The sequence below is a fragment of the Tachyglossus aculeatus genome, chromosome 9 (assembly GCF_015852505.1).
Source record: "Tachyglossus aculeatus isolate mTacAcu1 chromosome 9, mTacAcu1.pri, whole genome shotgun sequence".
In the NCBI taxonomy this organism is placed as follows: Eukaryota; Metazoa; Chordata; class Mammalia; order Monotremata; family Tachyglossidae; genus Tachyglossus; species Tachyglossus aculeatus.
This window is the reverse complement of record NC_052074.1, coordinates 27,948,319-27,974,539: the sequence shown is the minus strand read 5'-3', so window position 1 is coordinate 27,974,539 and position 26,221 is coordinate 27,948,319. Positions and strand designations below refer to the sequence as shown.

Here is a 26,221-nt window from a genome sequence, read left to right as displayed (position 1 = left end):
ACCTTCCCCACCAGCTATAGTCTATGATTAAAGTGCACAGAAACGGCAGTTATTTATTACCACGGTGTTTCAGAAGTTAAAATCCAGGTCGAAGCTAGATCAGGGTGTTTGGGTCGTGGAGGCTGGTTTTGTGAAAAACGAGAGGAAAGGAGTTACAGGTCCCCTTGAAAACAGATTTGGGATTTTAAAAATCAGGAACCATTGCCCTCTCATGGAAATAAAGTGTAAAAGCACGGAGAGGAAGCAAAAGAGCAGCCGAACAGAGCAGAACTGAACTGTCTCCTCTCTTCACAACCAAGGGTATTGGAAAATTACAACCAAACATGCATTGATGAACGTCCAGCACATTTTTACTAAGTTTGGCTTTCAATTAAAAAAAATCAGCAAACAACAATTCACAACACCTTTGCATTATTTAATTGTGGCTTGAGGGCAATTGTGAACACATGCAATTTCATTTTTATGTTTTTTGTAGCATTGGGATTTAGACCTTTCTTTGAGGAAAATCCTATTTTAAACTCTAAGGCCAAACTCTAACTTTCCATATTTGGTATGAATACCTTCCTTGGGAGAGAATAGCAGAGAAGGAAAGAATAATACATTACAAATAGGAATTCTGCTTCCAAGAAAGGATCTTAAATAAAAAAAAAATACTTGGTCCTTGGGTTCTTAGTACAGTGCCTGCAACTTAGTAAGTGTTTAAGAAAAACCATAGAAAAAAGACCTATGCCTTCTAAATCCCAGCCAGTCATAATTTTCTAATAGGACATTTCCATCATGGCCTCAACTCTGTCCTTACATGAACGAGGACAGTATTAAGCAATCAATCAATCAATAGTATTTATTCACCACTAACTGTATGCAGAGCACAGTACAAAGTGCTTGGGAAAATACAATGCAATAGAGTTAATAGATGCACTCCCTGCCCACAAGGAGCTTACAGTCTACAGGACAGCCAAATGTCTGTAAGCCCATCTTGAGTCCTTTGTCATTAATAGTTGTAATAGTAGCAATATACAATAGCACAGAGTTTTGTGCTAAGCACTGGGAAAAATACTCAAGTGAAAATTAGACAGAGTCCTTAGCTTCAAAGGGGCTCACAATTTAGGAAGAAGGGAGGGGAGAAGGAATGGTAACTGATTCATTAGGAAATATGAAGCAATTAAAACATGGTAACCATCATGAAATGTGCTGATGTAACAACTGCCACAAAAATACAAATTGTCAATTCTATGATGCTTCCAGTGACAATGCATGGATCCAAAAGCTGGACAGTGGAAAAAAAAAGGGCTGAAACAGTAATGATTCTTTTGAAATGTGGTGTTGGAGAAGACTTTTGCTAATATCCTGGACTGCCCCCAAAAAACAAACAAATGGGTTTAGGAGCAAATTAAGCCAATGTGGCCTTTGGAAGGCCAAATGACTCAATTTAGATTAGGATACTTTCGACACATCATCAGAAGGACTAATTCTCTGGAGAAGTCACTAATGCTAGGAAAAATCCAGGGAAAACATGGAAAAGGCAGACCAGCAGCTAGATGGATAGAAACCATAACAATGATAACAGAAGAACCATTAGCGAGGTTACAGATTATGGCAGAAGATAGAATGTTCAGGAGAAAATATAGCCATAGAGTCGCTATGAATTAGAAACAACTAGATGGCATTTGATAATAATAATAACAATAGCAATATAAAAGACAAGGACAACGATTTAGGCAACAAGAGGGATAGGGCACCGTGGATAAGAAGCAGAGTTTTGGGCTTTTTGGGGCTTAAAGCAGCAGACATGGCTGCACTCACAGATGTGGGGCAGTGTTCCTGATGTTCTGATAGTTGAGGTAGCCCTCATACTGCAGCTCACATCTTCCTGATTAGCCACATTTGGGGCTTTAATTTCCCTGCCTACTTACTCCCCCTCACTTCAACAGACTTCAGATCAATCAATCAATCAATAGCACATCTCTTCCAAGAAGTCTTCCCTGACTACACCTTTCTTTCCTCTTCTCCCACTCCCTTCTGGGGCACCCTGACTTGCTCCCTCTATTCATCTCCCCTCCTAGCCCCACAACATTTAAGTACATATCTCTAATTCATTAATTTATATTAATGTCTGTCTCCCCATATAGAGTGTAAGCTCACTGTGGGAAGAGAACGTCTGCTTATTGTTATATTGTACTATCCCAAATGCTTAGTATAGTGCTCTGCTCACAGTACATGCTCAATAAATGTGACTGAAGTAATGAGTATTTTATGAGCACCTACTTTGTGTGGAATCTAGGAAGACAGGCTGCTTGGTGAAGAGGAAAACACAAAGTTATCAGCACCAGCAATTGTCAATAAGGTGATTGTTTCTTTTTTTATAGCATTTGTTAAGTGCCAGGAACTGTACTAACTGGGGCAAAGACAAGCTAATCCAGTTAGACAAAGTCCTTGTCCTCCAAGGGGCTCAAAGTCTTAATCACCATTTTTCAGATGAGGTAATCGAGGCATAGAGGTCACATAGCAGACACGTGGAGGAGTAGGATTAGAACCCAGGTCCTCTGACTCCCAAGCCTGTGCTCTTCCCCTAATTCCTAAGTTAAAGGGATCTGAATGCTATGGAAAAAATTATAAAATCCTTCATGGAGGACAAGGAATTAGTAATATCAGTTCAGGACTCTGTTGAATACAGTCCCGTGCTAACTCTTCAATAAAGGGACCAGATGCATTTGGAAACCCTGAAAAATACAATTTTGCTGTCGCTGAGTATTCATCTCTTGATTTGAATTGAGTGAGGGAACATGAGTTATGAATCCTCTCGCCTCTTGTTTTGTTTTGTCTCCTCAGATGCACACATGTGCCAGAGTATCTCTTAGTCCTTCTGATATTTTATTACCATGATGTAAGGTGGTGTTACTTCCAGATAGGAAATGGAAATTCAATTTATCACCTCTCTGCTGCCTGCATAAAAGTCCCAATCCCCTATACCATACAAGGCCTGTCACACTGAAGAAAGGTCTAGACTAGAATGAAACTGTAATTAGGCCTTCCTCCATTGTGATTTTCCACAAAATGGCCTGGGGTCATCGAATGTGGTTTAGGATGTGGGATAAAGGTATGGACAGGTGGACAAACATTCAGGTCTTGACATGGGGAACAAATCCCATTCCTAATTTGCCTGGAGTACCTCAAAGAGAATGGCTATTGTTCAAAAAGAAAAAATCCTGTCAACTACCTTTAGGAAGGAAGGAGTTAAGAACATGAATCGGCTTTATCTTCTAGTCCAATGGAAGTGTGGTTTGCTGATTAAAGCCTGTAAATGATTGCTAAATACCTGTCAAACATTGTTGCTGTATTCAAACGGCACACAACAAACCCTAATTCTTCCCAAAGGTATTTATCTGACTTCATCTCCCTATTCATTCCAGTTCTCCCCAGGGTCCTCTGAAGAAAGACAAGTTTAACCCACCAGCATGGAAAACAGACAACGCAAGATCATCTATGAAAATGCCCCCAAAGAGGTGATATACGAAGAACCAAAAGAAGAGATTTATGAAGAACCAAAGGAGAGGATATACGAAGTCCCCAAAGAAAAGTTGTACAATGACCCAAAAGAGGAGTTGTATGAAGTCTCCCAGGAGGAGATGTACGAAGTTTTGAAAAGGGAGTCCTATGAAGTCTCACAGGAGGTGATGTATGAAGTTCCAAAAGAGGAGTCATCTGAAGTTTCTGAGGTCTCAGAGCAGGAGGTGTTTGAAGCTGCTGATCCTTCAGAAGAAAATAGGGGGAGTGTTGCTGATCAGATCGATGGAGAGGAAATGTCTTCTACTGTTCAAGTCTATTATAACTCCGAGTCTTATATGGGAGATGACCAGGGAGATGGCTCAGCCTTCTCTCAGCACAGTGCAGAAGAGGAGTGCCAGCTCCAGGAGGAAATACAGATACTAGATTCTATTTGGGAAAAGCAACAAATGGCTAGGAGCATTTCGAGGGACAAACAACCTTCTCCCACTGGATTTCCCCTGAAAGGCAGAGGCTTCTCCACTGATTTGATTTCACCCACCAGCAATAGAGCCCTGACCTTCAACCATCAGGAGGAAAATAACAATTTTCCAAAGGAGTTGGAGATCTCCCTCTTTATCAAGGTAAGAGACTGCTCCAGGCACAATGTAGAATGAGCCTAATACATGTCTTTGCAGCACTTTGCCTGTTCTGATATATGTTTCCTTTTGGGGGCTGTTAACCTACTAGCAGCCACATCATACGATTTGAATACTTTAAAAATTACCTGCTGCAGTTCTTAAACAGCACCTTCCGATGATATTCATAAATAAGATATTATAAGCTCAAATGGGTCTCTTCAAACTTCCAGGACTGTTTAGGGTAAAAGGTGCATTAACATTTTACCCTCATTTTGAAAACACACATATTAAGTTTTAAGTGACCTTGGGCACGTCACTCACTTCTCTGTGCCTCAGTTCCCTCTTCTGTAAAATGGGAATTAAGACTGTGAGCCCCACGTGGGACCTAGACTGCATTCAACCTGATTACCTTGTATCTACCCCAGTGCTTAGTACAGTGCTTGGCACATAGTAAGCACGTAGCAATACCAGAAAGCAAAAAAAAAAAAAGTATCGAGAAGCAGTTTGACCTAGTGGAAAGAACATGGGCCTGGGAGTTGGAGATTCTGGGTTCTAATCCCAACTCTACCACTTGTTGGTTGTGTTACCTTCTCTGTGCCTCAATTCTCTCATCTGCAAAATGGGGATTCAATACCTGTTCTCCCTCTTATTTAGACTGGAGCCCCATGTGGGACCAGTGCTTAGTACTGTGCTTGACACATAATAAGCACTTAGAAAATACCACAGTCATTAAGTACTGACAAAAGAAGAACCTATGGTACATACGGTTGATTTTATATTTGAAGTCAACACTTACATTTTCAAATGAAGTTCCTCCTGTCAATATGACTTTCACAAATGACATTGATGTCTGTGAAAGTGTGTTAATAATAATAATAACTGTGATTTGTTAAGTGCTTACTATGTGGCAGGCACTGTACTAAGCTCTGGAGTAGATACAAACAAATAATAATAATAATAATAATGATGGTATTTGGCACAGTCCCTGTCCCATGTGGGGCTCACAGTCTCAATCCCCATTTTGCAGATGAGGTAACTGAGGCGCAGAGAAGTAAAGTAATTTGCCCAATGTTACACAGCTGACTTGTGGCAGAAGGAGGAGAACCCATGACCTTTTGACCTCCAGGTCCGGTTTCTATCCACTGTACCATGCTGCTTCTGTGGGTTGAGAGTAAACCTGTTGGAATTCCTCCCTAAGAGTAAGATTTAGTTTCTTCTAAGAAAAAGGTACTTAAGCTCTTAAAGCAATGATATTTGCTTTTCTCTTTACTGCCTGTTTTTGTTGATTGACAAGCCTTTGCTCTTTGATCTCTATTGTAGTTATCTAAATGAGTTTGTCAAGTACAACATTTTCTATTTTAGTAATAGGCAGAAAGTTATTACCCTTGTTAGAGCTGGATGATAAGGTTATTGAAGTAGCAGTTTTTTTTAAGTGGAAGCATCTGATGATCTCTGCATTGCAGTGAGACAGTGAAAGAGGAAGGATCAACTTCCGTAACCTTTATCTAATAAGCATTCCAGGTCTGTAAAACCATTTTAATTATTAATCAGGAGGGTAAGCATTTTTCTAAACTATTAACACAGTTTTCCCATCTATCTGCCTTGCTTTGAATCAGCTGGTTGTGGGCAGAGAATGTGCCTGTTTATTGTTGTATTGTAGTCTCCCAAGTGCTTAGTACAGTGCTTTGCACACAGTAAATGCTCAGAAAATACTATTGAATGAATGAATACATTATTTTAGGAAAGATCTAAGGATGCCTCTTCTTATTATTGAAGGTTTCTATTCTCCTGTTGTCATTTGGAAGGAGCCAGGTAACACTCTACCCCTGATTCAGATAGAAGTTTTCCTCCTTCCCTTCTCCACATTGTCTGGATGAACCAGAGGCTCATTTAGAGGTTTTTGTGCCCAGATGAGAAGCAGCATGGTCTAGTGGAAACAGCATGGGCCTAGGAGTCAGAAGATCTGGGTTTGACCTCAGGCAAATCATTTCTCTGTGCCTCAGTTACCTCATCTGTAAAATGGGGATTAAGACTGTGAGCCCCATGTGGATCAGAGATTGTGTCCAACCTGATTAGCTTGTATCTACCCCAGCTCTTAGTAAGGTGCCTGGCATGTAGTAAGCATTTAACAAATCCCATAATTATAATAATAAAAAAGATGTCATTAGTGATCTGTTCTCATTGTTCTGGGACTCTGGAGGAAAGATTCTCTTTGAGAGAATTGCCACTGCAGGGGGAAATCTGTGAGGAAATCTCAGTGCTCAGTTCAAGTGCTTGACACCACAAGTGCTTAACAAACAAACAAGTGCTTAACAAACACCACAATTATTATTTATTGAGCACTTACTGTGTGCAGAGCACTGTACTAAATACTTGGGAAAGTAACATTAAAATGCTCTACTTGACCTCCTGGTGGGCAGGAACTGTATCTACCAACTCTGTTGTATCCGCTACCAAGTGTTTAGTACAGTGCTCTGCACAAAGTAAGCTCTAATAGAGGGTTTGCTTGTAGGAGCAGTCAGACAGTGAGCGGGAAACAGATTGGAGAATTCAGTCAGGACATTCTCTCAGAGTGAAGAACTCAGGTGACACCATGACTCAAAGCAGCGATTTTAGAGGAGGGTTTGGAAGTCCACGTGGGACAACCTGATTACCTTTTATCCTCCCCCAGCGCTTAGAACAGTGCTTGACACATAGTAAGCACTTAATACCATCATTATTAAGTCAGCTTTAGTTATGAGCATGACAGGAATCAGTGGGGGCTACTGGGAAACTCCAAAAGGTCCTTCTGGGGCTAACAGAAAAAAATACTCTAGTGATGTGCTTGGAAACATTTGTTCTAACAAGTCTGGACTAGTCCTCTGTAGTCAGGTGACCCTTCTCAGATTGTCAAATCATACAAAAATGGAACAATAAATAAATAGAAAGGTCTGAGAGAGGATACTATTCTTGACACAAATTCCTGTTCCAAGAAGTGCTTTCTAAACCTCCTCATTGTAGGCAGGTCTTTTTTCATAGTATTTGTTAAGGGTTTACCTTGTGCCAGTCTCTCTACTAAGCACTTGGCTAGATACAAGCTAATCAGGTTGGACACAGCCCAGGTCCCACATGGGGCTCAGAGTCTTAATCCCCATTTGACAGATGAGGGAACTGAGGAGCCAGGAAATTAAATGACTTGTCCAAGGTCACACAGCAGACAAGTAGTGGAGATGGGATTAAAACTCGGGTCCTTCTGACACCCAGGCACAAGTTCTACCCACCAGGCCACACCACTTCTCAAAGTTCTTTGTCATTATTAAGAGTTCGTGTGTTAGTACTTGGTTTACCAGCCAAGTTCTTCAGGCACATGTACAAACACAGTTTTAAAAAGAGAAATTCATGTGTTATAAAATCCCCGGCCCCTGGTGAGAGGAACTGGGATGGTTTATCCAGACTGGGGCCCAAGCGACCACCTGGACTTGAGCCCAGATGGAATTTTCTACAGGAAAATGTTCATAAAATATGCTTGAGTTCTGTGGACTCAACAGAGGCTTGGGTTGGCCTCAAATTTCCTATCAACCCACTGCATCAGCACCAACCCTGGTCCCGTCCCCTCCCTGTTGGTGCAGCGTGCCAAGATCAATGCCAGTGGATCCATCTCAGGTCTTTGCCCAAGGGGGAAGAGTTTGAGCATAACCAGAAGTGTTCCCAGGACTCAGTTCTCAGCTACTAAACAAGTATGGTGTTTAACATTGTGTTAAAGGCAAGGAAGCAGGAGAGTGGGGAAGTGTGTAAGATCTAAGGTCACTACGTCAGAAAAGGTCAGAGAAGCAGCGTGGCTCAGTGGAAAGAGTATGGGCTTTGAAGTCAGAGGTCATTGGTTCAAATCCCGGCTCTGCCAATTGTCAGCTGGGTGACTTTGGGCAAGTCACTTAACTTCTCTGTGCCTCAGTTACCTCATCTGTAAAATGGGGGTTAAGACTGTGAGCCCCCTGTGGGCCAACCTGATCACCTTGTAACGTCCCCAGTGCTTAGAACAGTGCTTTGCTTAATAACAGTAAGTGCTTAATAAACGCTATCATTATTATTATTGTCTGGTACCTTGAAGCAGTATGACCTAGTGGATAAGAGCGTGGGCCTGGGAGTCCGAAGGACCAGGGTTCTAATCCTGGCTCTGCCCCTTGTCTGCTGTGTGACCTAGGGCAAGTCACTTCACATCTCTGGGCCTCACTTATCTTTAAAATGGGAATTAAAACTGTGAGCCCTACATGGGACAGGGACTGTGTCCAACCTGATTTGCTTCTATCCACCCCAGCATTTAGAACAGTGGCTGGCACATAGTAAGCACTTAATAAATGCCACAATTATTATCTTATAGGGCATCTATTTGGCCTAGTGGGAAAATCTTGAAGCTGAGTTCCGGGGACCTGAATTCTAGTCCCAGCTCTGCCAAATGGCAGCATGGCCTAGTGGATAGAGCACGTGCCTGGGAATCAGAAGGACCTGAGTTCTAATCCTGGTTCTGCCTCTTGACTACTGTATAATAATAATAATAGCAGCATTTATTAAGTGCTTACTATGTGCAAAGCACTGTTCTAAGCACTGAACACTGTATGACCTTGGGCAAGTCATTCAGTCTCCCTGGTCCTCCATTTTCTCATTTTTAATGGGGATAATACTACCTACCTCACTACAGTCAAGTACAACTTGTTGCTAATTTCATTTATTTATCTTTATTTATCTAATTATTATTCCATTTCTCATTCCATTTTTTTTTCACGAGTCCCACATCCCATGCGAAACCGACAGAGGATGTTCTTCGTCCTTTTTTTTTAAATTAATTTAGCTTGCTCCACCCTCTGTGAGGTGAATCTGAAACTGTAACTAATCTTTCCCCACGTGGCTTTTGAAAAGCCATTTCCAATCCGGAATGCCTCACCCCTTTCCCACCACATGGATCCTTTGCAACCTGAGCTACCAAGGAACTTCTAGGCTGCAGGGCTAAAATCAATAAATCAATCAATCATGGATATTTGTTGAGCACCTACTGTGCGTAGAGTGCTGTCTGCTAATTCGGTTGTACTCATCCAAGTGCTTAGTACAGTGCTCTGCACATAATAAGTGTTCCATAAATATTATTTATTGATTGATTGATGGCAGTAAATACATGAGGATGGGACAAGATGGGCTAGAGACGGTGGAGTCTTGAGGGAGAGACAGCATCCCCAGCCCAGTCCAGCCCCCCAGCTTCGAGGGTCATGGATTATAAAGGGATTCATGTTGCAGGAAAGAAGGAGATACATGGAGGGAAGATTTAGGATTCCAGAAAGCTGCAGGATTAGAAGATTAAAAAACCTGGGGAGTACAAGACTGAGCCTAATCCATAGAATCAAAAATCTAGATAGCTCCTCAATGCTCTGACAATCTAGTGGAGATTACAAACCAGTGGAGTTTGCAATCTGCCTCTGATTTGCTCCCTTTATTCACTTTCCCACAGCCCCACTTATGTATATAGCCATGATTAATTTATTTATATTCATGTCTGTTCTCCCCCCACTAGACTGTAAACTCGTTGCGGGGAGGAACCATTTCTACCGATTATGCTTTTTATTATTTTGTACTCTCCTAAGCGCTTAGTATAGCACTCTGCACACAGCAAATGCTCAATAAATACGACTGATTGTTTGATCATTGTAGTAAAAGTGTTCTCAGTATCACACACACTCATCCCTAGGGAAAATCATCTCCCTCAATTAACTATTTAAAAACAACCTTGTTACTTGCCTCACCTAGTTTTCAGTTTCTTCTCTGGCTTGATTTATGTTCCCATGAATTTCTGTGTGTACACAGGGCAATTGCTGACTGGAAATTTGTTGGCTGGCAGTCCCTGCCCCAGATAACGTCCCTCTCACAATTATGGGACGAATCTTTTCTGAGCAGAGCTCAGAAGTGGTGCATCTTGTGTAATCTTCAGGGTACAAAGGTTAGTGAGCTGTGTGTGCTTTCAGCCACAGCTAAAGTGCATACCCTGTTCAGATGCTCTGCAATCAGAGCCGCACTGTCTTTTCAAAGCCTTACAAATCAGTCCTCTAAATTGTCAGCATCTCTTGGTGTGTAACAGTAACATAGCAACAGCTGAAGAAGAAGACAAGGTTGCATTGCTTAAATCATAAATGCGCTTAGGTTGCAGTGACAGCAAATGTGAGAAGTGTGTGTATCCAACACACAAGAAGGTGGAAGGGCCCATTCCATTAAAAGCTTAGGTTGCAGTGACAGCAAATGTGAGAAGTGTGTGTATCCAACACACAAGAAGGTGGAAGGGCCCATTCCATTAATGGGACACCACACTTTCTGTCTACCACTCTTTCCTTTTTCCATGGAATGAAGGGAAGGGTGAGGTCTGTATTCAAAGTCTGGCCTCCTGCTGTTTAACAAGAACTAGTCACTATTCACTTTTCACAGCAGGGGCTGATAAATTGCAGCCATCTCCACCTCATTTTTATGCAAGTTAAGCATCTGCAAATAGTAAACACTAATTGTCCAGATTATTTGAACAGTTACTTTAAAGGCAGAGAGAGGGAGTTAAAGCTTTGGGTCTAAAGAGAGATTGATTTCTCTTTTTATCTGACCTCTGTTTAGTACTTCTGGTCAGTGAAATTTGATTTCAGTTCTATCAGAATCTCTCATGTCTTGGTTCAACACCACAGTGTTTGTATCTATAGTTTACGAGGAGTTTTTTTTTTTAAAACAAGTCAATCAGAGTCAAAGGTGGAGGAACCATAGGGAAATTCATGTTGCTTCATTTTCAGGTTACCCTTCAGTCACTTTATTGAGTGCTTACACTGTGCAGAGCACTGTAGCGAGCACTGGAGAATACAATACAACAAATTTGGTATACTTCACATACAGGGACCTCACACCACACATGGAGCCAATGGTCCTAGCCTGAATTGCCAATCACAAGATAATGAGGAAATATTCTGGTTGAAGGTCAAAATAAATTTGCAAATGCTGCAGCTTTTTCCAACCTTTCCCTTTCTGTCTTCATGTCTTACCTTTCCCTACCTAGGTCCTATCTTCACACCCCTCTCTGTCCCAGTACTGCTGGCCCTCCACTCAATCCCCATACTACCTGCTATCAATCAATTAATCATATTTATTGAGTGCTTACTGTGTGCAAAGCTCTGTACTAAGCGCTTGGGAGAGTATAACAATTTAACAGACACATTCTCATTCTCCTATCATACCTAGTCCCCTGACTTTGGGGGACTGTCACGGCTTGGCGAGCAGGGGAGTGCCCTCCTTATTAATAATTATAATAGTAATAATTGTTGTATTTGTTAAGAGTTCACTATGTGCCAGACACTACTAAGCACTAGGGTGGATACAAGCAAAATGGGTTGGACATAGTCCCTGTCCTGCATGGGGCTCACAGTCTTAATCCCCATTTTACCACTGAGGTGACTGAGGCACTTTATCCCTCTACCCTGACAATCAACCCCATCCCTTACCCTTCCTATGTCCAACCTACCCCATGTGGGACAGGGATTGTGCATGGTTTGATTATCCCGTGTCTGTGTGGCCTTTTGCAAGTCACTTAACTGAGCCTCAGTTATCTCATCTGTAAAATGGGGATTGAGATTGTGAGCCCCATATGGGACATGGACTGTGTCCAATCTAATTGGTTTGTATCCACCCCAGTGCTTAATACAGTGCCTTGGCACATAGTAAGCACTTAACAAATGCCACAGTTATTATTATTATTCTTGCTATTGGCACCCAGGTCCTTCTGACTCCCAGCCCATGCTCTATCCACTATACTACACAGCTTCTTATTGTATTGTACTCTCTCAAGTGCTCAGTACAGTGCTCTGCACACAGTAAGTGCTCAATACATGCCATTGATTCATTGATTGAATGTAACCTCTGGATCCCATAAATGGGCAGCGTTACCTAGTGGGAAGATCATGAGATTGGGATTCTAGAGGCCAAAGTTCTAGTCTTGGCTCTGGCCCTTGCCTGCCATCTGATTTAGAGCAAATCACTTAATCTCACTGTGCCTCAGTTTCCTCATCTGTATATATGGGGATAAAATACTTGTTCTCTCTTCCTCTTGGACTGTGAGCTTCAGGTGGGACAGGGACTATTCTGGATCTGATGACCTTACAATTACCCTCGCTCTTAACACAGTGCTAGGTGCACACTAAGTGCTTAATAAATAACGATGGTACATGCTAAGCGCTTAATATGTGCCAGGCACTGTACTAAAATATCATCATCATTACAGAATACAATTTCAGTATTGAAGATTGGACCTTCAGGCCACTATGCAAGTATTATAACTGACTCAGCTCTGGGGGATTGAGAATTTTAGACAGAAAATGAATTGTAGATGGGAGAAATGAAGCAAAACTCTGTCACTTAGAGAACCACCAACCCACATCAATCACTTGCAAACTGTCACCACACAACACAAATGATTCCCTGAAACAGGCAGAACTTCTTGACGCTTGGCCAAAATGCCTCTTAACTGAAGAAAAATGTCTTTTTCTTCTTTGAGTGAGCAGAATTCACCTGTTGACATTGATTAGTCGATTGGGATCTTTTGGCTAGAACAGTAGCTAAGATTCCTGTCTGCTGAAAGAGAGGCAGTTTAGATAAAGCAGTGAGCAAGAGCTTAACTGCATTTAAAGGATGATCATTTCTTAAGGAAAAACTGTACCTTCTTCCTCTAGATAGTTTTATAACTAGAGATTAGTTTTAATGAACAAGACCAAGTGGATATCCATTTTTTTATTTAATAGTATTTGTTAAGTGCTCACTACGTGCTGGGCAGTGTGCTGGGTGCTGGGATGTATCTGGGGTAATCATTCATTCAATCATGTTTATTCAGTGTTTACTGTTTGCAGATCATTATACTAAGAGCTTGGGAAAGTACAATATAACAATAAAAAATGACATTCCCTGCCCACAACGATCTTACAATCTAGAAGGGGTTCACAGCCGTAATCCCCATTTTACAGATGAGGGAACTGAGGCCGAGAGAAGTTGCGTGAATTGCCCAGGGTCACAAGGCAGATAGGTGGCAGAGCCGGGCTTGGAGCCCAGGTCCTGTGACTCCCATTCCCATGCTCTATCCACTAGGCTACACCGCTTCTCATCCATCCAGAATCAAATGTTTGTTATTTCTTCCATAATTTCCCAATCACTGGAGAATCAAGATGGTACACTTATCCTCACTCTATAAACACTCAAAAGATCTTTTCCATTAGAGTGGTGGAATCAGCATATCTATCTATGAATGGGAAGGGCTACATTTGGAGAGAGAAATGTATAGCTAGAACTTTCAGTTTGTAGTTCTGAGAATCCCTTACTCTTTTCCTCATACCAAACGGTATTTGCTAAACCAGCCTACAGAGTCTAACCTTGGCAGCCAGATGAAAGATAAGGTTAAAGCATAATCAATTGATCAATCATTAGTATTCATTTAATAGTAAAGGTATTTCTTAATCACATCATAATAGTAATAATAATAATTATGATGGCATTTGTTAAGTGCTAAGTACAAAGCACTGTTCTAAGTGCTAATAATAATAATAATATTTGTTAAGCGCTTACTTTGTGCCAGGCCCTGTATTAAGCTCTGGGTTAGACACAAGGATAGTCAGGTTGGACACAGCTCCTGTCCCATATGGGACTCACAGTCTTAACCTCCATTTTACAGATGAGGGAACGGAGGTCCAGAGAAGTGAGGTGACTTGGCCAAGGTCACACAGCAGACCCGTGGAGGAGCTGGGTTTAGAACCAGGTCTTTCTGATTCCCAGGTCTGACATGGGACAACCTGATCACCTTGTATCCTCCCCAGCGCTTAGTACAGTGCTTCGCACATAGTAAGCACTTAACAAATGGGCCACATTGCTTCTCCATAATTTGTCGATTTGTAGGGGGAGAGGCAAAGAATGCATTTCCACGTCCTGCAACCTGCTTCAGAGAACTCTGAGGTGTGCTTGTTCAGGGTTTGCCCCAGAGAGCATCAGGGTTTGCCCTCAGGGCCTCTAGCAGCTCCTTAGCATAACCAGAGAAGGTTGTCACCAGTATAGTTTATGGGCCTGGGATTCAGAAGGACCAGGGTTCTCACCCCAGAGCCACTACCAGTCTGCTGTGTGACATTGGCCAAGTCACTTCACTTCTCTATGCCTCAGTTACCTCATCTGTAAAATGGGGCTTAAGACTGCGAGCCCCGTTTGGGCCAGGGACTGTGAACAACCTGATTAGCTTGTATCTACCTCAATACCTAGTACAGGGCCTGGCTCATAGTAAGTGTTCAACAAATACCATAAAGAAAAGCAAAAAAAAAAAGAAAAGAAAGAAAAAGAAATAGATTAGCCATGTGGTCACAGAACCCATCCGGGAGTCTGGGAGATTGTAAATTCCTCAAGAACAGAAAATGTATCTTCCACTTCCACTGTGTACTCCTGGAAGTCTAGTGTTCTGCACAATGTAGACTGTGAGCCCGTTGTTGGGTAGAGACCACCTCTATATGTTGCCAACTTGTACTTCCCAAGCGCTTAGTACAGTGCTCTGCACACAGTAAGCACTCATTCATTCAAGTATGATTGAATGAATGAATGTAGGTACTCAATAAACACATCAATAATGGTGATGAAGGAGCTAGTTTTCCTTTCTACAGTTTCCGAGGGTGCGGAGCCTAGGATAATAATGATAATAATAATAATAGTATTTATTAAATGCTGACTATGTGCCGAGCACTGATATAAGCATTGGGGTAGATACAAGTTAACCAGATTGTACACAGTCCCTGGCCAACATGGGGCTCATAGTCTAAGTAGGCTAGATTAAAGGCAGGCGATCATCACCAGTATTCTGTTGACTCCCCAGAACTAGTTACAGGTGTTTATGCAAAGGTTCAAGTTCACGTGATAGCGGATGATCATAGATCTTTTTGCTCTCACCCTTCCAATGTTTTGTTTTGTTGTCTGTCTCCCCCTTCTAGACTGTGAGCCTGTTGTTGGGTAGGGACCGTCTCTATACGTTGCCGACTTGTACTTCCCAAGCGCTTAGTACAGAGCTCTGCACACAATAAGTGCGCAATAAATACAATGGAATGAATGAATGAATGAATAACCAATCAGCACACCCGTATTAAGAAAACACAGAAGACAGTAACCTATTCATTCACATGGTACACCCCAAGCCTCTCAGTCTCTGGCTTTGACCACGGCCTCCTCCGTTGTACCTCACATTAGTGGACACACTGCCCTGTGGTCAAAGATCAATTTCAAAGCTGGGAACTTTCCGGGAATCTATTTTCCTCTACTTTCACACCCCCTTCTTGATTCGGTTTCGAATCGAGGACCCGGCCTTTGGTCGGGTGGGGAGAAAGGCAGTGGGTGTGGTTTTTGCTCTTTTTGTTCTTCCTCCCCTCCGAGCCCCACAGCACTTATGACCATATCTGTCATTTGTTTAATTCTACTAAACTGTAGACTGTAAACTCGTTGTGGGCAGGGAATGTGTCTGTTTATTGTTCTATTGTCCTCTCCCAAGTGTTTAGTACAGTGCTCTGTACATAGTAAGTGCTCAATAAATTCAGTTGAATGAATCGAATGAATGAGTCTTCTGGACTTCATTGCCTCAGTCTCTTTCTCTTTCTTTTCCTCGCCCTCCCTTCCCATCTATTGGACAGCCCTACCCTTTTCCAGAGTCCAGCAACTGCAGGGGCAATTGCTCAGCTGTTCTCTTGCCCTGGGGGTCCTGGGGGCTCCAAGTGGCCAGAACCAAATGCAAAATCACAGCTAAAGGCCCAGAACTGCATTCCGACATTTTACTTAGTTTTTTTGTGTGTTATTTGTTAAGCATTTACTATATGCCAGGCACTGCACTAAGCCCTAGGAGTGATACAAGATAATCGGGTTGGACACAGTCCCTGTCCCACATAGGACCCTTACTTTGAACCCCTGTTTTACAGATGAGGTAAATGAGGCACAGAGAAGTTAAGTGACTTGCTCAGGGTCACAAGACATTGCATGATTGGGCACATTTCAGGGAAGCTGAGACACTTAACTGCCCAGGTCCCATATTAATAAAAATAATGTGGTCTTCATTAAACACTTACTATCTGTCAAATACTGTACTAAATGCTGGGGTAAATACAAGATAATCAGGTCAGACACAGTTCCTTTCCAATTGGAGCTCACAGTCTAAGTAGGAGGGAGAGCAGGTATTGAATCCCCATTTTGCAGGTGAGGAAGCTGAGGCACTGAGAAGTGATTTGCTAGAGGTCACCTAGCAGGCAAATAGCAGAGATGGGATTACAGCACAGGTCATCTGATTCTCAGGCCTGTGCTCCTTCTGTTAGGTCATGCTGTTTCCCAGATGTTGTGGGAGTCGGTCAGGCAGAAGCAATTCATATGCAGTAATCAACACCCATCAGAAAGCTCTGCAATGCAAAGCTCTAGGATGTTTTAGTATGAAAGTCCTCAAGCCTCTGCCAGAGTTGAGAACAGAGAGGAGAGAAATCACATGTTGGCAATGATTAGGTCCAGGAGGAAAGGGATTGAGAGTTGGTTGCTTAATGAGATAAGATTTTACTTGGGGGAGAAGCCATCATTAGATTTGGAGCTTGGAGTAAAGCTGATTTTTTTAAAAATGATATTGTTAAGCTCTTATTCATTCATTCAGTAGTATTTATGTGAAAGGCACTGTTCTGGGCACTGGTGTAAATACAAGCTAATCAGGTCGGACACAGTCCCTGTCCCATACAGGGCTCACAGTCTTAATCCCCATTTTACAGATGAGGTAACTGAAGCCCAGAGAAGTTAAGTGACTTGTCCAAGGCCACACAGCAGGCAAGTAGCAGACCTGGGATTAAAACAAAGGTCCTCTGACTCCCAGGCCTGTGCTCTATCCACTAGACCACACTGCTTCTCAATTGTATCAGAGCATTCCCTGTTGGTGCTGCAGCCATGTAGGGATCTGTTTCATTGGCTTTTTTTTTACCCCAGATAATTAAACATAAACCAGAATTGGCCCTTAGGGAAGAGCTCTGGAATGTGCTTAGTTCAGCTGAGCTTCATCAGGGTCAGAGTTTGCCATTCCTCCCTCCTTGAAGAGTGGTTCCTAGAAATGGTGGTGGCTTTTTCTCTCAGGGAAGTGAGGGAGGAGAAGGTGAAAGGAGAGAGGATTGGAGACTAGGGACAGGACTGAGGGAGAGAAGAGAAATATGGATCTGCCTGGGGTTGATGTGCTGGTGATCTTCACTGGGCACCTTGAATGAGCTTGACCAAGAGTTCATCAGGATAGAAATAATGTCCAGTTGCTATTGTAAGCAGTCATTGGTTCTGTGAAGAGTATTGTCTTCTCTGCCAAGAGGTCTTCCCAGATTAAGCTCTCATTTCCTTTTCTCCCACTCCCTTCTGTATTGCCCCTGCACTGGGATTTGCACCTTTTATTTAGCCCACTTTCAGCCCCTGCACTTATGTACATATCCACATTTCGTGTATGTATCTTAATGTCTTTCTTTTTCCCCTTCTAGACTGTCAACTCCTTGAGGGCAGGGTATAAGTTTATCAACTCTGTCACATTGTACTCTCCCAAGCACTTAGTCCAGTGCTCTGCACATGGTAAGTGCTCAGTAAATACAAACAATTGATGATTGATTAACTCTAACAAGGCAAACCTGGAATTTCCCTAATTTAGTAACTAGGCTACAGGGAAACTTTATTCTAGAGCTACTTCAGTGTCTAATGCTTCTTAGGGAAGCATCATGCCCTGGCGGACAGAGCACGGCCTTGGGAATCAGAGGACCTCTGTTCTACTCCCAGATCTGACACATGCCTGCTGTGTGACCTTGGGCAAGCCACTTAACTTCTCTGGGCCTTAGTTCCCACATCTGGAAAATGGGGATTAAACTTGTGAGCCCGATGTGGACTGTGTCCAACTTGATTAGCTTTTGCCTACCCCAAAGCTTAATACAGTGTCTGGCACAGAGTAAGCACTTAACAAATACAAAAAAAAAGACTCAGGTGAGTGTCTTTCACAAGGTAAGTTTCAATCCACAGAGCTGGCATACATGACCTTTGGTTTAATTTACTGCAATACTATTCAGATTGATGGAATACCTACAGGGTGCCAGGCTGGTAGTGGTTGCCAAATGTTCACCCAAATAGCACTGTATCATTTCAATGTTTGCTGGTCAAGTTATTTTGAGAAGCAAGAGCCCGCAGCCCTCGGAACCTCATTGCGGAGCTCCAGCTCTATATAATATGAAGTTAAGAAATCACTTGGTCAAGACATGGGCACTTTCTTTGAAAAGGGAAAAAATGTTTGGTTTACTTCCCTCATATTAAATGTGAAATAAGACGGGGAAGGTTAGGGGGAGAAATAGAAAAAAATTGAGCTTGGTTTATTGTGATGCGTTTGACTGTCCCCTTCTTTCTCCCTTTTGCTGGACTTTCTATTTACTCTGCAGCCAGGGAGCTGCAAGCGGTGTTCTGTTGGACCCGGCTTTTCCTTTGGTACTGTCCTAACTTCTGATAATGTAGGTTCTTTCTCAATGGCAATACTAGCCCTCTAATTCCCTGAAGAATTTCCATACCAAATACAAACCATCACCCTTCTTCCTTTCCTGTTCCTTTCTCTCTTTTATTCCAACTCTTGCATTTTCTCTCCCCTTCCCCAGCGTTCTTTTTTTTAACCTGTTTCTGTCCCTCTCTGCCTTTCAGTCATCTTGACCTCTCCTCTGTATCCTCACAGAAAAAAAGATATAACTTTAGTGTGACATGGGCACTTTCTGGTTATACAAACAGCAGCAGATTCCTTCCCTGAGGTTGAAGGAAGGGACAGAAGCAGCTTTCTGGGTAACAAAGATGCTGACAAACAGTTAATACAGTCTCCCTCTGCCCCATCTGCTGGATTCACCTTCTTCTGCCCCAGGCTATTTTGTCCCCGCCTCCTTCTTCTCCAGGCTATTTTGTCCCCGCCTCCTTCTGCTCCAGGCTATTTTGGGCTGATAGCATGAACAGGAGGTCTGACAGCAGAGTATATTGTAAAACAACACAGCCCAGCTTCCGTCACTTGTTGCTCTCAGAACTATCATAGGCCAGTTTTCTCCTTTTCTGTCTTCTTTTCTTAAAACTTTAGCCCCTTTTCCATTTTTGGTAGTCAACAGGGAAACATTTTCTGCGCTAGTGGGTGTTCCCAAGACAAATAAATGTTTAAAAGGCCTTTGTGGGGCTCTTCAGAAGAGAGAGAGCCCAGCTGTTGTTGAAGTGACACCTTTCCTTGGCTCTCGGAATAAGGGCAGTCACTCCTGGCTTGGACGACATGACGGATTCAGCTTCCGCTAACGGGGAAGGCAAAGACCCTGAAATTGAACTCTTTGTGAAGGTAGGTCCTGAAACCCCATTCCTCTTATTCCAGGCTGTTTCCAGGGGCTTCAAACTTTGTGCAGGCTCTGAAGGTGAAAGGAAAGAAAGAAACAGCCCCCCTCCCATACTGGCTGCTACTAGGTTCAGAAAAAAACTGGGAACTTTTTTCTGGCTATCTATCTAACTGATGCCAGTGACAGATAGGATGTTCAGGTTATCCATCTCCAAGTACAACTGTGGCCCATACTCTTTGTGACTAACCCCATGAACCCAGGAAAATACAAACACCTGACAGATTCCAGATTTGGGACGGGACTGGCCACCTCATAGAGATAGTGATCTCAATATTTAATTCAGGTGACTGCCTTACCATTAAACCAATTCACTAATTTGCTACCCTCTAGTTTAATTTGCCTAAAAGTGAAGGGCAAGCCAAAAGTGTTTAAGGAACTTGGGGGTTGTAAAGCTAAGAAAGACTGTGTAGACATTTAAAGTTATTATTATTCTTGAAACTATAAATATTGTATAATCGGATTTTTTAAAATAGTGCTTCGGGAAGTGCTGAGTTTGTTTGCAATAGGAAACTGCTGCGGGATCAGTGATTAAAAGGAATTGTCATTCATTTATTCAATCGTATTTATTGAGCGCTTACTGTGTGCAGAGCACTGTACTAAGTCATTTTACTCCATAGGCAGAAACAACTGAACAGCAAAGCTGTTCTAATTTATTTTCAAACCACGGCTCTAGAAAGAGATCAGCAGGAAGGCTAAATTTCCTTGTCCTGCCATTGCAATGGGAGAGAATCATTTGATCGGCAGCTCGCACAGACAAGTGAAACCTGAAGCGAGGTGAGGACTGCCTCCTCATAAAACATGCTGAAACTGTTCACCTGTGTTAGCAGGGATGGCTAGTTGAAATATTTTTTCTAGGGAACAAAGTAACCTCAGAGTAGGTTCTAATCCTAACTCTGCCACTTATCTGCTGTGGGACCTTGGCCAAGTCACTTAATTTCTCTCTTTGCCTCAGTTACCTTACCTGCTAAATGGGAATTGATATTGTGAGCCTGGTTTTGGATGGGGAATTATAATAATAATAGTAGTTAAGTGCTTACAATGTGCAAAGCACTGTTCTAAGCACTGAGGAGAATACAAGATGATCAGGTTGTCCCACGTGGGCTCACAGTCTTAATCCCCATTTTACAGATGAGAGAACTGAGGCACAGAGAAGTGAAGTGACTTGCCCAAAGTCACACAGCTGACAGTTGGCAGAGGAGGGATTTGAACCCATGACCTCTGACTCCCAAGCCCGTGCTCTTTCCACTGAACCATGCTGCTTCTCTATGTTGTGTTATGAATTATGTTAAACAGGATTATCTTGAATCAACCACAATGCTTAGTTTAGTTCCTGGCACACAGTAAGCATTTAACAAATACAATTTAAAAAAAAGAATAGCAAAATCAACCTGGTGATCCTGATGATATCCAAAGTACAAAAGCGGTTTGTGACTGTTAGGATTCTAACTAAATTGAATGAGTCTACAGGCCAGGACAACCAGCTAGATGAACTTTACTTGCATTATTGACAAAGAGAAATAAAAAACCAGGAGATATATATGGCTCCTTATCTAAAATATCTAAAATACCCACGGCGCTACTGAGTGATTGCAAAGAACTTTGATAACAGTAAGTGTTCTACACATACCAGATGATAGTTTCAATACCTCATTAGTTTCAAGTGCATTTCCCTTCTCATAAGGAATTGAAAATCCAACCCTGGATTAGGCTAAAGGGGTATTTTCAAAGGTGGAAATTTTTTGCACCTCAACTTTTACTCACCTTAAGAGTACAGACCCAGGAGATAAAAGACCTAGTTGTAATTCATACTCTACCACTTACCTGCTGTGTGACCTTGGCCAAGTCACTTTACTTCTCTGAGTCTCAGTTTCCTCATCTGTAAAATCAAGATTAAATACTTGTTATTCTTCCCCTGTACATAGTGAGCCCCATGTGGACAGGGACTGTGTCCAACCTGATTATTTTGTGTCTAACCTAGTGCTTAGTGCAGTGTTTGGCACTCAGTAAGTGCTTAACACATACCACAATTATTGTCAGTGTTTCATGGGTGCACTCACAGTTTTCAAAATTACTACCCCAACTGTGTCAATAAATGTGACCTTATTTAGCTTTTTTCATCCTTCTCCTCTTCCTCTTTTCTCCTCGTCACTCTTCTTTTTTCTACTTGTCCCTTTTCACCTTTACATTCCTCTTTGCATTTGTCCTTCCCTATTTCAGATTCACGTGCCTTAAAAAAATGGATTATAAAAGAAGAGAAGAATAACTCTCCCTATTTCCCCCCCTTATCACTCCTCTGGAATTTTAAGCCAGGTTTTCCAAATTGTGAATCAGCAGAGGATCCTTGGATAATCACCTCCACATTGAGAACTAGGAATGGGTCAAAGGAAGGTTTGTGCGGAGAGATGTTTCCTTCCTTGAAGTCATCCTCTAGACTTTAAGCTCGTTTTGGGCAAGGAATGTGTCAACCAACTCTGTTGTACTCTCCCAAGCACTTAGTACTGTACTCTGCACACAGTAAGTGCTCAATAAATACCATTAATTGATCTGCTCTCATACTCACTCAGAGTCCTTGAGAGCAGGGACCAGTATCAAGTTCATGATGCCCATTTCAAATACCAATCAGTCCTTTACAGGTCAAAAGTAGTTTTTTGTCCATTAATTCCAATTTTTCCAGAGTCTTTGGAATTTCTCCTTTCCAGCTTTGAAAATATTTCCCAAGAAAGTAAAGATCTCATCACAAAATCTCCCAATTTATGAAAGACTTTAAGCCTCAGAGTTACATTTTAACAAGAAAAAAAAAAAGCAATTCAAGCCAGGGTCTTAGCCCTTCAAAAACCACAAATGAAGTTGATGGAGACAAAAGGTGGTTATTATGCCTGGGTCTTTAAGTCTTTTCTGGCTTGGTTTTTTTTTTTTAATGGCATTTGTTAAGAGCTTACTGTGTCAGGCACTGTACTAGGGTGGATAGATGTTAAGCAGGTTGGATGTAGTTCCTGTCCCACATAGGGCTCACAGTCTTAATCCCCATTATACAGATGAGGTAACTGAGGCCCAGAGATGTTGCGTCTTGCCTAAGGACACACATCAGACATGTGACAGAGCTGGGATTCGGCCTGGCCAGGGTCATAGAGCAGACAAGTGGGGGAGCCAGGATTAGAACCCAGGTCCTCTGACTCCTAGGTTCGTACTCTATCTTCTAAGTCATGCTGCTTCTGTAGGCAAGAGGGCAAAGGTCTGGTTAGCCCCTTATTTCCACCCCCCCCACCCTGCAAGCCACAGCTCCCTGCCCATGTTGCCCATTTTCTAAACAGAGAAAGCATGTTCTGATCTTTATCTGTGCAGTAACTAAACAGCCAAACATGGGATTGTAATCAAATGAAGCCCACAAGTCATCAGTTCTTGCCTGGCCGTGGAGCTGGGGTCATTCATTCATGTTTATGTCCAGTTCAGCTCTAAAACCTCCACACGGGTCAACCGGAGCCGCCTGTTGGCTTGCTGAGAAGCAGTGTGGTTTAATGTGCACCAAACACTTGGGAAAGTTTGATACAACAGAGTTGGTAGACGCATTCCCAGCCACAATTAGCTTACAGCCTAGAGAGGGAGACAGACATTAATATAATTAAATAATTTATGGTATAATTTGTAGACATGTGCATAAATGCCGTGGAGTGGAGCACGGGCTTGGGAGTCAGAAGGACCTGAGTTCTAATCCCAGCTCTGCCACTTGGCTGCTGGGTGACCTTAGACAAGTCGCTTCACTTTTCTGTGCCTCAGTTCCCTCATCTGGAAAATGGGAATTGAAACTGGGAGTCCCACGTGGGACTGGGACAGGGACTTTGTCCAACCTGATTCACTTGTATCCATCCCAGGACTTAGTACAGGGCCTGGCACACAGTAAATGCTTAACAAATACCACGATTATTATTGTAATAATAATAATAATAATGACATTTGTTAAGCGCTTACTATGTGCAAAGCAGTGTTCTAAGCACTGGGGAGGATACAAGGTGATCAAGTTGTCCCACGTGGGGCTCACAGTCTTAATCCCCATTTTACAGATGAGGTTACTGAGGCCCAGAGAAGTTAAGTAACTTGCCCAAAGTCACACAGCTGACAATTGGTGGAGCAGGGATTTGAACCCATGACCTCTGACTCCCAAGCCCGTGCTCTTTCCACTGAGCCACACTGCTTATTATTAAATACAGATACTTTCAGAATCAATCACTGGTACTTATTGAGTGCTTACTGCATGCAGAACAGTGTACTAAGCACTGGGGAGAGCACAGTATGACAAAGTTGGTAGGTACTTTCCCTGCCCTTCCCTGCTTACAGCCTAGAAGAATGTTTGTGCTATTTAAATTTCTTGCAATCGGAGAAGTGTAGTTTTCTGTTTTATTTGGCACTACGTTCCAGCACACCCAGAGAGACCTCCCCTGAGTCATAGTATTTTTCACACTTGATTCCTTTGCAGGTTCTGTCAAGTTCTCCAGAACCATAGCCCTGTTTCCTCATTTTGTACTTCTAGAGCACAGCTCCAGGATATAGGGGTTCCTGAATGACTGATGAGATAACGTTGAATGTACTCTTGGACAGTTGAGTTGGAAGGATGCCCTAGAGCATTGCAGTGATTTTTACAGTCAGTGGAATTTATTGAGCACTTACTTTCATTCAGTCATATTTACTGAGCACTAACTGTGTGCAGAACACTAAGCGCTTGGGAGAGTACAATGCACTAATAAGCAGATACATTCCAAGCCCACAATGAGCTTATAGTTTAGAGGGGGAGATAGACGTGTGTGCAGAACACTGTACTAAGTGCTTCGGAGAGTACAACACAACAATATAACAGTATAACTATATCACAATACACATTTCCTGTCCACATGGAGCTTACAGTCTAGCAGGGGAGAAAGACATTAATACTCCTTGCATCCGCAAATAAGGCTGTATACCTATTCTCCCTCTAATTTAGACTGTGTGCCCCATGTGTGATAGGGACTGTGTCTAACCTGTTAAACTTGTATTTACCCCAGTGCTTAGTACAGTGCTTGACAAATAAATGCTTAAAGCATACGTAAAAAAAGAGAAAACATTGTTTCATGACTGATACCTTAGGTGATACCACTGTTGAAAGTGCTCAAGAAACTTGTTGTGTCTTCTGTGGTAGGTCCAGGTCTTCAAGGAATAATGAAGTGGGGGGACACAGCTACAGTTTTGTAAGCCCTGGGCTTGGTATTAAGTTTGAGTTCCCATTGCCAAGCTCCAAATTTTTGTCAGACTCCCAAATACCAGGCTCATCTTCTTCATTCTATTTTTAATTTGTCTATGCATGTGTCAGAGGGTGAACTGCTTAGGTCTCATAAGTTATTGAATGCACTGTTTTGTCCCATTGCTGCTGATCTCTAGCTGGTTAAAAGCTTTCCAGGTATAGTTTGATACATAATTTTGCTTTCCTTCTCAGTTCCAAAGGATATGAAGCCAGGACATACTTGACATGAAGCACATTTCTTCTGCAAAGCACCACAGACCCATCAGATCATTTTTTTTTAATGGTGTTCGTTAAGTGCTTACTATGTGCCAGTCACTGTGTTAAGCTCTGGGGTAGATACAAGTTAATCAAGTTGGATACAGTTCAATCTAATCATGGGCATAAAATAGAGGCTATAAAACTGGAAATTTTTTTAATGGAATCATTTAACTCAAATGACTTGCAGTACTACTACTACTGCTAATGATTATTGTCATTATTATTATTATATTTGTTAAATGCTTTCAATGTGCCAAGCCCTGTTCTAAGCACTCAGATAGATAAAAGTCAATCAGGTTGGACACAGTCCCTGTCCCACAGGGGGCTCACAGTCTAAAGTAAGAGGAGTTACTTTTCTACAAGGTGTTTGTTATGTCTCTCTAAACCCCTGAAAAGCACTCCTTTGTACGTACTCTTCACCAAACAGAAACACCTTTCCCAAAGCTCTCCACCAACTGTTATATCGTGACCTTCTTCACTAAATTTCTTGGTACACTACACCCATTTATTGTTCCCCTGCATGCACGATTGATCCAGTTTGTCAATCAGTTAATCCATTGTATTTATCGAGCACTTACTGCATGTAGAGCACTGTACTAAGCACTTGAGAGAGTACAATATAATAGAGTTGATAGACACGTTCCCTGCTCTTAATGAGCTTGCCGTGTAGAGGACTTGTGCTGTGAGATCGTGTGGCTCACTGGAACACAAGAGAAGCAGCGTGGCTTAGTGGATAGAGCTCAGGCCTAGGAGTCAGAAGGACCTGGGTTCTAATTCCTGCACTACCAATTGTCTGCCGTGTGACCTTGGGCAAGCCACTTAATTTCTCTGGGCCTCAGTTACCTCATCTGTAAAATGGGGATTAAGACTGTGAGCCCCATGTTGAATAGGGACTGTGTCCAGTCTGATTAACTTGTATCTACCTCAGCAGTTAGTACAATGCTTGACACGTTGTAAATGCTTAACAGATATGAAGGGCAATGTCTCCGAATTCAGTGAAAAGACCCCAAAATTGCAGAACGATGATGCCATCTTGCTCTTTGGATAAACTACCAATTCTTCTGAGTGATCCCCATCATTTTGCTGTGTAATTTCCATGAATATCTGTCCTGTGTGGGACTGAGAATGTG

At 42.3% G+C, this 26,221-nt stretch overlaps 1 protein-coding gene across 2 annotated transcripts in view; it reads left to right on the top strand.

Moving 5' to 3' along the window:
• The first annotated feature begins 3,363 nt into the window (after nucleotides 1-3,363).
• The window catches only part of CLIC5 (chloride intracellular channel 5), a 74,130-nt gene continuing 51,272 nt past the window's right edge, over nucleotides 3,364-26,221 (top strand). Inside the window, exon 1 of one of the 2 annotated variants that reach the window (XM_038751478.1) lies at nucleotides 3,364-4,127. In XM_038751478.1, coding sequence (XP_038607406.1) covers nucleotides 3,456-4,127 — 672 coding nt within the window. In that variant the 5' untranslated portion in view covers nucleotides 3,364-3,455. Of the gene's footprint in view, nucleotides 4,128-19,194; nucleotides 19,510-26,221 lie in introns of those variants that run through there. The other variant, XM_038751479.1, reaches the window with a different exon arrangement.